This window comes from Paramacrobiotus metropolitanus, unplaced genomic scaffold, assembly GCF_019649055.1.
Source record: "Paramacrobiotus metropolitanus isolate TYO unplaced genomic scaffold, Prichtersi_v1.0 Parri_scaffold0000014, whole genome shotgun sequence".
NCBI classification, from domain to species: Eukaryota; Metazoa; Tardigrada; class Eutardigrada; order Parachela; family Macrobiotidae; genus Paramacrobiotus; species Paramacrobiotus metropolitanus.
The window spans coordinates 210,895-228,665 of record NW_026570234.1 but is presented as its reverse complement, the minus strand read 5'-3'; the positions used below and the strand labels follow the sequence as shown (position 1 = coordinate 228,665).

At 41.4% G+C, this 17,771-nt stretch overlaps 3 protein-coding genes across 4 annotated transcripts; 2 read left to right on the top strand and 1 right to left on the bottom strand.

Annotated features, from left to right (window-relative positions):
• The first annotated feature begins 79 nt into the window (after positions 1 to 79).
• LOC129584528 (plasma membrane calcium-transporting ATPase 3-like) lies at positions 80 to 6,685 on the top strand. Of its 2 annotated transcripts, XM_055476721.1 has the most exons (18): positions 80 to 194; positions 269 to 756; positions 992 to 1,183; positions 1,373 to 1,603; positions 1,679 to 1,750; positions 1,954 to 2,007; positions 2,145 to 2,447; positions 2,533 to 2,735; positions 3,064 to 3,142; positions 3,359 to 3,415; positions 3,728 to 4,070; positions 4,322 to 4,775; positions 4,842 to 4,964; positions 5,030 to 5,063; positions 5,144 to 5,181; positions 5,428 to 5,619; positions 5,766 to 5,979; positions 6,065 to 6,685. In XM_055476721.1, exons 2-18 carry the CDS (start codon positions 501 to 503, stop codon positions 6,442 to 6,444), a joined length of 3,225 nt encoding a protein of 1,074 aa, XP_055332696.1. In that variant the 5' UTR covers positions 80 to 194; positions 269 to 500; the 3' UTR covers positions 6,445 to 6,685. The 2 variants fall into 2 exon arrangements, with proteins under 2 accessions (XP_055332696.1, XP_055332695.1); XM_055476720.1 differs by having other exon boundaries at positions 138 to 756.
• A 515-nt stretch (positions 6,686 to 7,200) lies between these two features.
• Positions 7,201 to 12,466, bottom strand: LOC129584516 (WD repeat-containing protein 11-like). The gene is made up of 10 exons (XM_055476703.1): positions 11,971 to 12,466; positions 11,804 to 11,915; positions 11,577 to 11,730; positions 11,076 to 11,258; positions 9,433 to 10,982; positions 9,184 to 9,349; positions 8,660 to 8,988; positions 8,415 to 8,587; positions 7,714 to 8,156; positions 7,201 to 7,609 (listed from the first exon to the last, which is right to left on the bottom strand). The coding sequence occupies exons 1-10, from the start codon at positions 12,231 to 12,233 to the stop codon at positions 7,458 to 7,460; spliced, it is 3,525 nt and encodes a 1,174-aa protein (XP_055332678.1). The 5' UTR covers positions 12,234 to 12,466; the 3' UTR covers positions 7,201 to 7,457.
• Positions 12,467 to 13,292: 826 nt separating this feature from the next.
• LOC129584720 (sodium-dependent phosphate transporter 1-A-like) lies at positions 13,293 to 17,386 on the top strand. The gene is made up of 9 exons (XM_055477019.1): positions 13,293 to 13,429; positions 13,678 to 13,913; positions 13,992 to 14,153; positions 14,776 to 15,054; positions 15,260 to 16,080; positions 16,358 to 16,431; positions 16,515 to 16,562; positions 16,629 to 16,814; positions 16,987 to 17,386. The coding sequence occupies exons 2-9, from the start codon at positions 13,703 to 13,705 to the stop codon at positions 17,222 to 17,224; spliced, it is 2,019 nt and encodes a 672-aa protein (XP_055332994.1). The 5' UTR covers positions 13,293 to 13,429; positions 13,678 to 13,702; the 3' UTR covers positions 17,225 to 17,386.
• Positions 17,387 to 17,771: the final 385 nt, after the last annotated feature.

Genomic DNA, 17,771 nt, shown 5'->3' with positions numbered 1-17,771 from the left:
GGCGATGGGCCAGGCTGTCCAAAAAGTGCCAATGATTTTCAAGTACAGTAAACTGTGGCACCTACGCTACGTATGCGACTATGCGGGCGTGCCAGTTACAGTACGTGTGTATAGTGTACTTCCGTTTTCCGTGCCGATAGCTCCAGGAAATTCCTGTCCGCATGCTTTCACCGCTGTGTTGCGCTATACTGACGGTTAGTTTGCACTTTAAACTGCTTCCTTGCAATATGGATAGGTATAGAATTTGAATTTGTCCTTTGTATCGCAGAGATATGACAGCTGATGAGTGGATCATAATTCCGAGTTCTGATAACGGCTGTATTATGGATTCGCGTGATAATTGCAGTACGGCATTATAGCTGATTCAGTACTGTAATCTGATGTTTTTGTTCTTGGTCTATTGAATCGTGATGTTCTGGCATTGCGTAAAACGGCCGGCATCTTCAGCATAATGCAGTTGCAGTACCTCTACATTTGGTAGTGGTTTTAGTCTTTTTGCCATGTGCCCATTTGAGCCGTACCGTGATAAGGCGCGACGCTCGTCTGGCCTTCGGAGACCATCTCGCAAGGACAGCCAAAATGATGATGGGGATGCAGATGCTATTGCTTTGCGCAGTGCACTGGAGTATGGAGTGTCTGCGGAGGATCTGTGTCGATTGATGCAGTTGCGGGGAATCGGTGTGAGGGAGCGGATCGACGAATTGTATGGAGATCTCGCCGGATTATCCATGCAACTGCTTGCATCGCCTAGTCGGGGTAAATTGATCGTAGTGGATGAACTGCGAAAACTTATCGAGATATGTTAATCCACTATAATAATGATATCGTAATCGGCTAACGTAGTGTTTATGCGACGTTCGTATCTCCAGACTATTTTTAATAAATAAAAATTCTTTGCTTTGTTAGGAATTGTGGATTTCATGAATTAACTTTGTACCATCGGTACATTATCATAATTTAAAATACTAAATGCGTACTTGAATTGTGACAGGATTAGATGAATCGGCGCAAGAGCTGCAAAAGCGTCAGGAGACATTTGGTAAAAATGTTATTCCTATGAAGAAACCGAAATCGTTCATGCAGTTGATGCTGAAAGCTTTGCGAGAACCAACACTGATTATTCTGGAAGTGGCTGCAGTTGTGTCGTTGGCTTTGGCGGTGTGGAATGTTTTCCGTCCTGGAGGTGGGTTCTATTTGCCCAGAACAGTTTTACTACAAATTTATTACTTTTGAAGGCTTTTTCTACCTAGTGTCCTTTCCTTATTGAGCGCATTTTTTGTATTATTTGGGTTGCGATTCTACTTCTATTCTGACATGAGCAAAGGCGGTGTGCATTTTCGTCCTTTCTTCAATGATGAATGTTTGTTTGCAGCTGATAACGGCACCGAGTCGTACGAGTGGATTGAAGGATTAGCGATTGCAATTGGTGTTTTGATAATTGTGCTAGTCAGCGCTTCGAATGACTATGGCAAAGAACAGCAGTTTCGGGCTTTACAAGCTAGAGTCCAGGAAGAACACAAGATATCTGTGATTCGTCAGGGCCAAACTGTACTGCTACCAGTGCAGGAATTACTTGTTGGGGATATTTGCCAAGTCAAATACGGTTGGTATTGAATTACGATACTGTTGTTGAATTCTAATTTTTTTGAATTTTATGACGTCGAAATTGTGTGCGCAGGTGATCTCATCCCAGCTGATGGTGTCGTGCTGCAAAGTCAGGAGCTAAGACTCGATGAAAGTTCCTTAACAGGTAAATTGATCTATATCGAACGATGGCTGATGATTGAACCGCTTATCGTGGCATCTTGTGGTTGTACTGGGCTTACTGAGTATGCGACTGGATTCGCAACTGTAAAAGATGGCTCTTATTTATTTGCGTTGGTTTAGAATAATTTAGAGAATAAACGTTTTTACACATTCATTATTTTATGACCATTATTTCATAATTTGTAGGCGAATCCGATCCAGTGCGCAAAAATCCTGATAATGACTGTCAGATCTTATCGGGTATGTTTTGCTTTGCTGTTAAGTATTTACTGCATGTGGTGCCGAAATACCCGTAATATGCCAGAAATTGTGCGTAATTGCCATTGTAATTCCGAAATCCGGTATTGAATTGCAGAATGTCTTGTTATTTGGTTTAGGAACACATGTGATTGAGGGATCAGGACGATTTCTCGTTCTGGCAGTGGGAGTTAACTCACAAACTGGTGCCATATACAAGCTGTTAGGGGCGGTAAAAGATGGAAAGACCAAAGATAAGGTTCCAAATGGGATAACTGTTCCGGCGGAAGATGAAGATGGATCTGCTTCCACCGAGGATAGCATTGATTTGCCATTGCACGGTCCTTCTGCCCGGAAATCTGTGGACCAACAAAGAAAGCAAACCAATCATTCGGTCTTCCAGTCCAAACTGAATATTTTAGCTTACAAGATTGGAATTCTTGGTCAGTTTAATTTTGTTGGTATATTTTGCTTTTTGTGAAAAATGGTTGGCATCTTGTGCATATGACTTATTCTTGATTTGTGCAGGTTTTATTTTTTCTGCCGCCACATCCTTGGTGATAATCATTCGGTTCTGTGTACAGAACTATGCTATAGATGGAAATTCCTGGAAAAGTCAAGATGCCACTACAATATTAGACAGTATTATTGTTGGAATTACGATCCTGGTGTCAGCAATTCCCGAAGGCTTGCCACTGGCAGTAACACTGACCTTGGCATTTTCGGCAAAAGTTAGTAGCTTACATTTTGTTAGTATGTACTGTTACTACTACTTATGTTTGATCAACTGCAGTAAATCAAATTGCCGCTGTTTGAATCGGTTTGGCTGAATAATTATGATCGTACAAACCTTAACTGTTATCACAACAAATTGTAAGGACACCAATAACAATGCAGTCTGTACATATTTGCACGAGTTACTGCTGTTACCGTAACATAAATTAATGCATAACCAAGAACTTACCTCACACTATAGTAAGTACTTGGCATAACATAAATTAATGCATGCAATACAGATAATTAGGGAGTACAACGATTAAAATGTTTTCGATGTTTCAGAAAATGATGCAGGATAACAACCTCGTCCGGCACCTTTATGCCTGTGAGACAATGGGATGCGCGACGACAATTTGTTCAGGTAGATTAGCAATTTTTCGCTTTAACTAGGGAAACAGAAAAGTAGGAACTGCATGCTGGAAAATATGTATAGATACTGTAGGTCACAGTTTGTAGTGTTTAATACCTTTGCTGATTGCTTTGTTTCATAGGTCTTAATTTAATTTCTATTAAATATTAATCAGTAAAAGATGTGCGTGCAAAGAGGAATATATTTCTGACTGACTGCGTATTTTAGATAAGACGGGAACCCTCACTACAAACCGCATGACAGTAATGCAGGCGTGGTTTGGAGGTAAGCCTGACCGAAAATCGTACATGAAATTTGGATTAACCTTTTGTGAATGCCATTTTTGTCGAACCAACAAGTCGTTCAGAATTTCCGAGGTAGTTCAGTTTGGCACACTGGTTTGCAGGTTGTACTGCGAAAACGGAAAAATATGAAATACTTGTTGAAATTTTGTGTTGAATACTCAAGCCACGAAATATGAAATTTTAACGCCTATACAGTATACATTTCGCACCTCTTATTTTACATAGCTCGGGTAAAAGTTCTACGTTTCTACAAATAGTGATTATTGCTGACTTTTTTGATTGTAACTGATAGGAGAAATTTATGATCCTCTGCCTGATGTGAAAGCAGCGAGTCAGAATGTACTGAAAATTGTCGGTACTGCTGTTGCCGTAAACTGCAACTACACTTCCGATGTTATACCTGCTAAAGATGGAGTCCCTCAGGAACACAGAGGAAATAAAACTGAATGTGCCCTATTGAGCTTCGTTTCCTCATTGGGAACGGATTACCATAAAGTGAGACGAATGTATCCTGAAGGATCGCTCTTGAAAGTATATACCTTCAATTCGGGGCGGAAATCAATGTCAACAGTGGTTGAAATCCCTGGAGGCTGGAGGGTGTTCACTAAGGGTGCCGCTGAGATTATCGTCTCCAAGTAAGCAGATTTCCTTAAGTTCATGGTTTTTCTTTGACACTGTAAAAATTAGTGCCACTTTCTTTGGGATTTAATGCGCAGTTGAATTTTATTATCTGCTTTATCTCGATGTACATTATTATTTTGTACGCATTGTCCAAACCATATTTATAAATCTGACGGTTCTTGGAAAATACTAGATGTCGATATGCTTGGCTGTGCATTTTCGCTTGCACATATTGCTGTTTTCTAATTAGATATTTTATTTGTAGGTGCCGTTTCATGTTAACCGAATCGGGATCGTTGTTGGAGTGTTCGGATGCGTCACAGATGGTCACCAACAGCGTGATTTCTCTGATGACAAACAGTGCACTTCGAACCATTTGTATCGCTTACAAAGACTATTTGTTGAATACTGACGATGTGGATAGCCTTCCTAATGTTGAGAAAGTTTCCTGTCAGCCGGATTTCGATGACGAAAACAGCATTATATCCAATCTGACATGCCTATGCATTGTCGGCATTGAAGACCCGGTGCGGCCGGAAGTGCCTAATGCCATCCGGCAGTGCCAGCGCGCCGGTGTGACGGTGAGAATGATTACCGGTGATAATATCCAGACGGCCCGATCGATTGCCATCAAGTGCGGGATAATCGCACCCCAGGATGACAGCATTGTACTGGACGGTCGTCAGTTCAACGTCATGATTCGAGATTCCAATGGACAGGTAGGAGTGGAGTTGATTGTTGCGTAATGGATTTATCGTTGATGTGCTGATCTCATTGCGCAATAGATTGATCCCGGCCGACTGAACAGTGTATGGCCGAAGCTAAGAGTTTTGGCACGATCGACACCGGAAGATAAATTTACCTTGGTTGACGGGATTATCAATAGCAGGATATCCAAACATCGGGAGGTTAGTGGGAAATTTAGGATGCCGACAAGAACAATTTGTAACATAACCAGTCATTATATTTATAGGTTGTTGCAGTAACAGGCGACGGGACAAATGATGGTTGGTTTATTTAGGCATTTTATTATATGTTATTGTTACGTAATAGTTATAAAATATTGTAAATGTATTATTTTTAACAGCGCCGGCTCTCCGCAAAGCCGATGTTGGATTTGCCATGGTACGAAAAAAGTGAAATTACTGTTAAGTTTGAACTAAGTTCAGTGGCGTTACAAAATTCGCTACGGTAATAAACCAAATTCGCTAACAATGAGTAGTTCCTTATAAACGTCAAAGGAGACATTAACGTGATAAAATAGGTGCAAGTTATTCTGTAAAATTAATTGTATTATCTGTCCATCCGAAATTTACAGATGTGAAATGCTAGAAATTGTTTGCGCGTAAATTCCATGCCAGTCATTTTTAGGGTATCGCCGGAACAGATGTCGCAAAAGAAGCGTCCGATATCATTCTTACGGATGATAATTTCATTAGCATCGTTAAGGCTTGCATGTGGGGAAGAAATATCTACGACAACGTGGCAAAATTTCTACAGTTTCAGCTGACAGTCAATGTCGCGGCGCTAAGTGTTGCCATTGTTTCGGCTTGTGCTATTGGGGTAAGAACTGTTGTAAGTTGTAACATTTGTGTATTTTAAGAGTGGGCTTAAGAACAAATTTATCATGAAAAGTTAAATAATTAACATCTGGATAATATAGCTGGTAAGAATAACACTCAATTTGATATTTTAAAATGTTTTTGCAGGATACTCCCCTCAAGGCAGTTCCGATGCTGTGGATTAATATGATCCAGGACACCCTGGGTTCATTAGCACTTGCAACAGAGCCTCCAGGCGAAGCCTTATTAAAGCGGAAACCGTATGGCAGAAAGAAACGGATTATTAGCAGAGTAATTGCTCGAAATATTCTCGGACAAGGACTGTACCAAACTGTGGTACTGCTCTTGATGTTATTTTTAGGTAAGATTGACCTTTTAAGCAAAAGTTAATGGTATTGCCTGCACTCATTTCGTTGGTCGGTTGATTAACATGGCTATCATTCTAGGACCATACTATTTTGACGTTCATGAAGAGCGCCAAATTGGTCATGTTGTTGGGGAGCCGACGTTCCTCTATACGATGATCTTCAATTGTTTGGTGATGATGACATCGTTCAACTTAATTAATGCTCGCTGTATCCATAACGAAGTGAACGTCTTCCAAGGAATTCAGCGCAATCTGTATTTTCTGATACTGTGGACCGTCATGGTCGTCACACAAGTTTTGGTAGTGCAATTTGGCGGTTACGTGTTTTCTACGCAGCCTTTAACATTGGATTCGTGGATGATATGTTTGTTTTTTGGCTTTGGCTCCTTGCTGTGGTACCATGTCCTTCGTTTGATCCCGGTTCGACGGAAATCTGCGAAGAAGAGCCGACTATTTTGAAGTGGGTTAAGGACGGTCGTTTTAACTTTGTATTTTTGTTCCTTTTACCTCTTAACTGTTAAATTTGTGAATTAATGGTTTTATCTTGTTGGACGTAGAGTACCGATCCCAGACATACATGTACGTTGCAGTTAGATAACCATGCGTGATGCTGTGATCGAACGTGGTGGTGATTTCCTGTTGTAAAGCTGCGATAACAGATGACCTTTCTGGTAGCAAATAAAGAGATGCTATGCAATTGCACATTCTTCCGACGGCGCTGATCATGAGTTAAATAATGGGAAACCGCAGCTACTGATAGCTCGACAGCTGATTCAGTGTAATTTGTAGAAAGTCCCTGAAACGCGATGTGTGCTCTTGGCAATCTTTCATGCACGTATTTTGCCATGCTAAGCTTGTATTACACACGATAATAAGTAAGCACTACCGAATAGAAGCAGAAAAACCGGTTTTTACTCGCTTCTTCTGAAACCTGAAACCATTTACGCTATTTAATTCCAAAGAGATACAAGAGCAAGGTCCACTTCTCAGATTTCGGACTTTGGTTTTACATTCGCTAGATCATTCCATGTACAAATTACAAAGCGCTATGAAAACTGGTTATTTACTGTATTATTTCGTATCTCGAATTTTTTAACATAACAAAATTTAAAATTGGAAGACACATAAACTGGGTTAAAGCTATTCTCACGCGAAATTAACCGGGACATGCCAAGGAAATAAAAAAACATACGTCGAATCGGTTCACATTGCGAATTTCCGAGTCAATACAAATTTAATCCATATGAGCTGCGAAGATTGAGAATCTAGCAACGAAATACTCCGTCAGAATCTGTCAACAGCCATTCTGATGAACGGGGATTATAAAAGGGTAGTAAACTTTAAAACCATTAAAAATTGCGAAAACTAACAGACTACTCTATTCTTTAAGAATCAACATACACACATTACATACATGAAACAAGCTTTGAGGCACGTTCATTCAAGACACCGGAATGATCGCAACGGGAAGGTTATCCCGAATGTACGTTATGATCACGATTTAAAATTTCAAACTCTTGTCGAAGTAGACGCCCATTTTTGCCGCCCTTATCACAAAAATACATTGCTTGGTCCTTCAATCCGATGGAATGCAGATACCGGGCATATTCGAGGTAAACTGCTTCTGAAAACCAAAGGGTCAGATTAACGTTGTTTTCCAAAATCAAACGCAAAATGTGGTAACATTATAAAGGATAAAACCATCTAATGTAAAGGCCAATTATTTACCACACATGGCAAGGTTTCCTTGCAAGATCGGTTCCAGAATGCCATCTTCTTCACAGGCCTGCAGAAACATGGCTGCTCGTTCAAACTGCCTGGATGTGGCCATTAATTCCAGTGCACGATCAAAAAATCCGGCATGTAAACAAATTAACAACGCCAAACTCTTTTGGTTTATTTCAGGAGCACACAAATAATCGACCCATTTCGTCATAATCTCTTTCGATTCGACAGTAGATAAGCAGAGTTTAGCCAAATTGGCCGCATCAGTGTATTTTCCGCAGGACTGCAAATATCTACAAGCTTCCAGCATTTTTCCAATCATACACAAAAGCTCAATGCCGCTACTGGCCATCGTGGTGTTCGCGATCAGACTCGTAGCAACCAGTTTGATTGTACTTTGGACAGTTTCCGATGAGTGACCATTTAAACTCGTTAACAAAGCAGCTCTGAAAAAACATCTTGATTTCACCTGCAAGACTTTCCGCAGGTAACCGTATATGTGCAAAAAGTTTGCAAAATCCTTAAAATTTCAGTAAATTTTAAAACTCTTTTACTTCACCGTGCATTTTACTCGCGTCTTACACGCACACCAAAAGTTGTCAAGCAAAGCAGCCGATCAAAACAGCCAAACTACGAGATGGAATATTCGGTACTCACAAACAAGAAAACCCTCTGAAAACTACAAGGAAAAACTAATGACTTACTTAAGAGAATCTGTGTAATAATTCGGATCGTTGGGGTCCAAACCAAGAATGTGTTCTACAGCAACGCTGCTAGCCCCAACTGAGATCAGATCTTGGATGCATTTCCGCGTGCATTCATTGCTTACTCCAGTCGAATCGTCCAAAACAATACTGGTCATGCTAAAAACGTGTTCCTAAACATCGTAAAACGACTGTCAGTTCAGCCGTAACAGACGCCGGTTTTAAGTGCAAACAGTACATGTTACCTGCAAGGAATCTTTATCGAGAAGAAAGAAGTTTTCTTGTAAACCTAATTTATCTTTCAAAGCGCTCTGCACGGAAGGCAAGGATCGAAGACACGCTTTCCAGAAATGATAATCGCTTTCATCCCCCATAAATAAGCTGGTCAGGAAGCAACGGTCAGCACTACTTTGAGTTTTCATTGAAAAGCTACGACGCAAATCTGCCAGTTCTTGCTTCCTGAGGGAAGTAGCCGCGTCCTCGTCGCTCTCATGATCTTTTACCAGCATTAAACGAGTTGCTTTTTCTTGGCGTATCGCTTCTTGCGATAATAAATATGGATTTTTTATGTCCTCTGTAAAAAGATCCTTAAAGGAGCACACACTTCAATATCGTCTTTTCGAAATAACAAGCGGAATTAACAGTGCGACAGTACAGTAATTTCCCCGCTGAAAACACGCTATAATATTCACAAATTTCGAACTAAGATGCTTAACGCATGCAAATAGGCATGCAATCCGGTAGTACTTTTGAATTGTAGAGTACGTACCATGCAGCAGTTCCACATTGACAATAGACGAGCATGTAATAAAATTGCGACAGTCGTATATCCGGATGCATCCATCCATGCAGCATAAAGCCAGGTGCGTCGCCGACACCCAATCAAAGGAGTTAATTTTGTAAAGTTTTGGTCTAACTTGATTAATCAGTTCCATCTACAAAATTAATAATTGTTCAGAACGTAAGTAACAATGAAAAACTTTCGCAAGTGCAACTTTGTTTACGTTTGCTCTCTTACCGTTTCTATTTCCCACACGTCCAGCCCATCGGAAAAAAGTACAGCAGCCCACATTGTTCGATCTTTAGGAGCAAATTTAATGTTTTTGATCCAACCTCTATTCAAGTTTTTAGTCTCCGCTAAGCTTTCCGATGGTGTCCATTTTATCAGGCTACCATCCACATCCCCCATGACTATTTTATTCCGTTTACGGCACATAGCTGTAACGTGTCCTATGGTGGCCTGTGTAGTGAATACCGATGATTTGTCTTCATGTATGATATTGCCTTTCACTCTGAATGCCTGAAAAAGCCCTTTGAGATCGACAAACAGTATCAGTTCCTTTCGGACTTTAGCATCAGATGTCGCGGGGTCGTCCACAGCCGGAGTTAACACAACAACCCATTCGGCAGCTGTAGCATGAGGCACCGAGCGCGGTCGGTGCCATACCAACTGACGACCTTCCAAAATATTCCAGATTTCTGGAACACCATTCTTGAAAACAATTACAAGATGGTCTTTCGCGGGGGAAACTTTGACTGTCCGAATTGGCGACTCTTCAGCCACACTCTTCCGTAAAAGCCGGACACTGCCAATTCGCAAGTCTAGAAGAACAATTTCGCTGCGCACTAACGCTGCCGGACTTCCGGTGTGTGGATACGAATAAATTAATAATAAACTCGGTGTAATCCATTCCAATCCCTGAATCGGGTTATTCTGGATAAAATATTCTCGTAACAATATACTACTTCCATGTTGAAAGATTTGTACTGTCCCCTTGCTCGACCCTACTGCAATCAGATGATCCCGTTCACTGACTAGTAGATTGGCCTGGATGACTAATGGTGGAGAATGCAACGGAGTGGTCATGCATGTCAAAAATATTCTTGGTGGAGAAATAAAACTGGACGGTAATATACGTAATTCGTTGTCGCCAGAATCTAGCTTCCAAGCTAAAATACGGCCGTCGTTGAGTAAAACGGATAAATGCATTTCGCTAACAGGATCCACAGCAAAACCAAAGATCTTGCAATGTTTCAGAAGGCGCGTGGCCTCCGGCTGATTTACAGCATCACAAGGGACGATAAGAGCGTTAGTGCTTGGCTTGCTAACGCTACGGAAGCTGATGGACCCATTTGTATGGAGACAATAGAATGCATCCAATTGCCGTACTGGAATCACAGACTGGAATGGAACAGCAGCTTTCTCAGAGTTAATCTGCCGAAACACGCTACCATAGCGAATGCTGATGAACAAGATCTGCCGCGGATACACCGCAATAAGAACATTATACATATTTCGATGAAAATATATCTCCAATAAACTGTTGCTGTCAACTTCCGGAATGTTGGAAACAACCAGTGAATTGCGTGAAAGCAGCTTGGATGCACGCTGCTTAATGTCCGAACGAATGGATGTCGGGGATACTGCCACATCTTTGCCCGCCAAGCCTTCGCGATGGACACCCGTAAGTCTGCCATTCAGATACCAACTTATCCTCTCCAGATCATGTGAAGGGGATTTGTAAAACGACATATCCTGAATCATCCAAATGCCATCAGAAGCGATAACTAGAGAAAGCAAAACGATGGATAACTAACATGTACCAATTTGAAATCAGACAATTAGGCATTAAAAAATACAAACGAGCACGATGAACCTACAAACTGCACGATTGGGCTGATGGGGATCCAGGTCAAACGCTTCCAGATGATGATCCACTCGGGCAAAGATTTTTTTCCAGATCATCGTGCCGGTTGTGGCATTCCACAGTACCAAGCAGGAATTAGCGTGCAGACACAATAGCAAATCCTGTGTGGCATCCTGATGCCAATGCCATGCCATATCTGCAGTTCAAAAACATTATAGGATACGGTATAACTGTAGTCGTCAAAAGACAGCAACTGCGGCAATAAAAATGTCTTTCAGATGTGCACAAAGCAGGTACCACATACTGAAGTTCTGATTATGCGACCACCGACACCCCAGAAAGAAATACAAAAGTATAATGGGGCTGAGCATTACGAAGTACGCTTGCTCTAAAACCTTCAGATTAAATATTTTTCAGTAATTAACGCACAAAAATAAAATTCAAATGTCCGAGTTTTATGAAAATTCCAATTTAAAAATTAAATTAGCGTTCAATATCCAGTAAGGCACCCTACCAAAAACAGGACCTTCACTTTCCCCGAATTTCGACTGCGCTGCTCCTTTTAAAACATCCCAGACGATGATGCAGCCTTGAATATCAGCTGATGCCAACCGTAAACTGTAACTCTGACGTGGACCATGACAATAATTCTCTCGCGCCCAACGAACCTACACGAGCACATAAAATCAGCAAGCTCACAAAAAGCAACCACAAACACACTGTTTGCTTGCAATCACTCACCACAGCGACGTGATGTTTATGCAGATCCAACACCTGAACCTTCGACATGGTGCGAGCATCGAGCACCACCACCAGAGTCTGCATTCCGTATGCGAGACATCCCTGCCAACCCCTGCAAAATTCTTCGCCTTCGCATTTATGCATCAAACACATTCAGCGTAACGAACCAGTCAAAAGCCCCGTCGTTGTGTGCATTGAGGCATCCCGGAATGGCTGTAGGCTGGACCAGGATTTTGCTGGCGTTCTCCGTGGGCATGGGACTCGGTGACTGCAGCGCAATGCTGTCGACATCGTTCGGAATTGGTAGCAGAAGCTCAGCTGGTCGGGTAGTTTGGACTGCATCCGCGGATTCCGGGTTGCTTGTCAAAGGATCAACACCTGAATCAATGGGAATGGCTGCGCTCAGTTGAGCACTGTGATCTTTTGACATTCTGCCACTGTGTCACGGAATATCTATGATCTCTCAAGTCACGACATAATAATTACTGATTTCAAATGCGTTTCTGGACAACTCACGATTCCCCAATTCGAAAAACCGAAAAACAGTTATCTGAAACAAACTTAATTCTTCAATGCAATATTCAAACGGAAAATTTCAGTTCCCAAATGAACGTGATTCTGCATTTGATCATATCACATTAATTTTATAATTTTATACGTATGACCATGTGTACTGTGTAGTTGTGTAAGTACTCGTCGGGAAGTTTTGAACACTCCGCGACTTGCGCCTGTTATAAGTGTTGTTGATCACAACCATAGTGAGCCATTACACGATTATGCTGAGACGTCAGACCGCACTTATCTTTGTTAGCTTGTGCTTTAGCTTATGTTACCTAATTTAATTGTAAAATAATTTATTGTTACTTTCAAAATTATCGGTACCAATAAATACGTACACAGGTTTAAAAGTTTAACTATTGTAACGGGAGCAGGACTAAAAACTTGCTCCACCTTTGAACGTGAACTTTCTGTTCTTGCTTTTCCTAATATCTATATTTAACACCAGTGTAACAGCAATACAGTAAGTGCTTTTGAGTACATGCATAAAACAATCGTGTACCCACCGGAGCCCTACCTGAAAGCTGGTTAGAACTAAATTGATCTTTACAAAACAAATTTAAGTTTACGGAAACTGATACAATCTGCAGTAAGTATTTATTCGACGAATAGATAATTTAATATGGTTGGTCAGTACGAAACAATCGCGGTTGGAATTTTTTATGCTTAATTGCAAAAAGTAATAAGATTACTTCTTACCAGTTCCAAATACTGACTATGAGTTAGATTTCTCTACTAATGTGGTTTTATGAGTAACCCGGAATGCAATGACACTACTTCGCCCTTTAGCGGTGATTTGCATTAGAAATTCGCAGTATGACTAAAGTTTTCTACCGCTTACTGTTTTACGAGGTCATAAAATTTTGAAAAACAAAGGCAGTTGCTTAAAGGAAGCAGAACACTCATGAAAGAAATTTCGATTCAGAGGAAAGTAATTTCAGAGTAATTTTACAGCATATTTTGCCCAATAAAATTCGTTAAGTCGAAAACCTCTCCTCACATATTAATTATCCCAGTTCTCTGCCACGGCTGCGCTAAATCTTCGTATACAGTGGATCATTTTTAGCGGTAGGATCCTGTTAACAATTACTGCACCTCTGGATTTTGATAGCATAGCTTTATTTATATACAGTGCCCGATGCCCTTTTTGTATGGCTTTTTCTCTATCTAAAAATTTTGAGCATTACCGCATCGGGATTATTCGTTACATTGTAGAATAAACGTAGTAGTAATAGGTATTTTATTGCCCTAACGGCTCTGGAAAAAGTGAACGCGGTGGCCCGGTTCTACTGCATTCGTGCATTTGTTTCCGACAGCTGTTGATTTTCTCTGAACACAAAAATGACCACTCCAAATCCAGCACTAATTAATCCAAGTCCATCATACAACTGGGACTATTCATGGATTGTGGGAAGTGCGTTCGTCGTTGCATTTTTTACGGCTTTTACGATGGGCGCCAACGATGTGGCCAATTCATTTGGTACCGCTGTCGGTTCCCGTGCCTTGACTTTACGCACTGCGTGCATACTGGCCATTGTTTTTGAAACATCAGGTATAAGCATATAAAGTCCACTAATTATATATGGTGTGGTAAGACAGAAACATACAGCTATTGTTTACGCTGTTGTAGGAGCAATACTGCTTGGAACCTACATGACGAGCTGGAAGGACACCGTTGACCTTTCCGTCTACAGGGGAAACGAACGCGTGCTGCTTTTTGGAGAAATTAGTTCCTTGGTCGGCACAGCAATGGTTTTGCTCGTTGCGACTCTGCTAAGAATCCCAGTGTCCGGTATGTGATAATAAGGAGTCGCGAAAGTTTTTTAAGCGGCCTATCGAAAACAAGGAAAATGTTTGACAATACATAGTTACTGTACATAAAACAACCCATATATGCTATATACCGTATACAGCATACAAAATAGGATTTGCTCACATTTCAGATCATTATAATTTAAGCACACAAACATTAAAAATCTCTAGATGATGTTACTTACTCAATGATGTCACGAATCTACTGAGTATACAAAAAATACTAAAACAACGAAAAAATAGTGTAAGAAGCTGGTAACGTATTTATTAAATAAAATATTACATACATGTCTATTAACTGAATACTTGCTCCAGAACATCTGTTAACTTTTCCACTTTAATCAGGATAACCGAACTCTGGCAGCTGACCTGAGCATATAGCTGACCAACAGATCGAGCGCTGTCAAACGATGGGCCGATGGCAGGAGCTGACATGGCGCATAAGGAAAATTGGGAAATACTTAACTTTGATAATATGCTACTTACAAAATCAAAGCAAAGCTGCCAAGAAAAAAAAAACTACTGACATTGTAGCAAAATGTTGCTACGAGTAAACGAGCGCTCAGTTATCTCTCTTAACTCAACGCTGTTACGGTGTGCAGGAACCCATGCAATGGTCGGTGCAACGGTCGGGTTTTCGCTGGTAAAAGTGGGTCCAAATGGAGTCTATTGGTTGCGACTGTTGCGAATTGTTGCTTCATGGTTTATCTCGCCGCTACTTGCCGGAACGTTTTCCGGTGCTTTGTATGTCCTTATTCAGCGATTCATCATAAGCACCGATCACCCAAAAGAGCGCGGACTGGCGGCGATGCCGTTTTTATACGGCATTACCATTTTTATAAACTTTTCTAGCCTTTTTCTCGACGGAAAGCTCATGCCCGGTAGGTTCAAGGGTTTATAATGCAGCCAGGGCTGCAAGTACGGCATGATAGTAGGTTCATCATTAATTTTTGCCATGTGATGCATTATAAATTATGCTAAGGTGCAAGGTGTTCGACTGATATTTAATTTTAAAGCGCACGTGCACATCGTAATTACGTACAACACTACTTTAACAACATCATAACATGTTTTCATATTTTTTAGGCGTGATAGAAAAAATTCCTTGGTGGGGCTCGCTGATAATCAGCACTGGATTAGGCCTAATAACAGCCTTCGTAGTGTATTTTTTCTTTGTTCCATGGCAGCGGAAGAAAATAGAAGATCACCTCATAGAAATCAGGACAAGAGAATTCGTGTCACTACGCCAGCGCAGTCTGTCCATGGGCGACATTGAAGAAGCTCTGTGTTCAGAAGTAGCAACCATGGACGAGCCGAGTACCACCAGTGACACTACGACAGACTTTGGTGGATGTCCCGATGCAGCGGTAAACCGTTGGTCACGCCAAAGTCATAACAGGAGATCTTCACTGAAACGGCATCGTCATCGTACCAGACAGCTGTCTAAGAAAAGTTTACGAAGCATCAGTGATTTTGAGCGGGAAGAGTTTCTTGCCGAAATGGGAATGTTGCACGCCGGTGATAAAATGCCATCGCTTCTGGAAGCGTCTCCGTCGCAGCCTGGACAAGATTCGGAAACGAATTCCGCCAGAAGCGACGGCATCACCATGACCGTTGTTTCAGCGGTCACCGTGACATCACCGACACCAACTGGCATGCTGACCTCGGTCGCTGCGGATGAAAGCATCGAAGTGCTTTCAGACAATATCAGTGAAGGGGCGGCAAAAAATGACACAGATGCAAGGGATGCCAACGAGTCAGAGGCATTAAGTGAATTCGCTATGAAACCTTCACAGACTGAATCCACCATCACGACGCTTACTGAGGCCCAACTACGGAGTAATAACCGCAAAATTAGGCCTCTGCTGAACTGCTGCAGTGATGCTCGCGCGTGCATAAAAGAACGGGTACATACATATTCAAATAATGAATGAAGTAGAAATTACCACGAAATTCTTTTGGCGTTTTTATTTTAAATCCAATTATCCGTAATACCTATTTTATGAACCTTCAAATTCCGACTGAGTAATAGCTAACCATAAGACACAAGCAAAATAGTGCCCAGTGCCCACACTCATATTGGGGATCGACGGCACTTGCTAGCTGCATGCGCATAAGTTGACATGGCAGCTTTGTGGCCTATGAATACTTCTATTAAATAAAATTTTGTCTTCATTTTTCCAGCCGGTGTCCCGTCGCAGCAGCTTTTTCCACGATGATCAACCGGAAACCGCGCCGATATTTTCCTATTTGCAAATGTTAGCGAATGTAAAATTATTATTTTCCTATTTTAGTGTAACTGCCACTTTTATCGCTTAGGCAGTTTATTTTCCTATTTTAGTGTAACTGCCACTTTTATCGCTTTTGCGCACGGGGGCAACGATGTGTGGTAAGCGCACAAGAGTTGAATAAACGTGTTTTGAACAATAATGCGATGAATTTCTGTCATACGCAGTAATACGGTGGGACCACTCGTTGAGATTTGGGCAATTTTCACGTACGACCGAATCGGTGATGAAAACCAGCCGAACATCTGGCTCCTGTGTTTCGGCGGCCTAAGCATTTCCGCTGGCCTTTGTTGTCTTGGCCGTCGGGTCATCGAAACCATCGGAACGACCTTGTCACCTGTTCTGCCCAGCAGGTACCATGTTTACGAGCCGACAGACAGCCGAGAAGAATGTGTTTAATATACTGCTGGGTAGTTTGCAGCCAATCTCCATACATTTTAAATTGAAGTTAATTGGTTAAAGGCGTCACTTAAAGCTGAAATATGTAGTCCAGTTAACGGTGACCTTTAACTGGCTTTCTCGTAGTGGATTCTGCGTCGGACTGGGTACGGCGTCGACGGTGATGCTGGCCTCGAAGGTTGGCATACCGATTAGCACGACGCACTGCATTGTGGGATCTGTAATTATTGTCGGGCTGCTGCAGTGCCGCAAAGAAGTCAACTTGAGGTTGTTTGGCTGGATCGCAGGGGGATGGCTCATTACACTGCCGTTATCAGCAGCTTTTGGTGCTGCTATGATGGCACTGCTTCTTTATAGTGCCTGAGTAAAAACGCATCCAAAACTACACATTTGCGTTTCAAATTTTACTGCACCATAATTATACGAGTGTGGATTTCGATATAATGTTTTTGTACAAACGAACTAAAACAATTCTTAACACATTTGTATACAATACTTATCCACATTTGTACACACCGACCGAATAAAAAACCCATCGAAATGGACTGCAGCAATTCTTTTTTGCTTTCCCAAGTACTAATGCACAGTGGGAACCATATACAGTGCCCGTTTCAAGTAGCTTTACAACCAGAAATGACAATAAATTCCTTACCACAGGAAATGTCAATGCAAATTAAATAAGATCACTGTACAACTTGTTCCTTCTAACGATGGTTTATTCCAGCTCCAAGAACGACAATAGTGAAATAGAGTGCAAGATAGTTTTGCATGAACCGATGGGTCTTCGGTTGTCTCATTAAACTTTAGTTCTCAAAATTTTAAATTCGATCATTTTCGTGTGAGTATGAAAGTTTAAAAGGAAGACAGCCGGAAAACTCCACTCTTACTAAATGGCGGCAAGCCTATTAGTT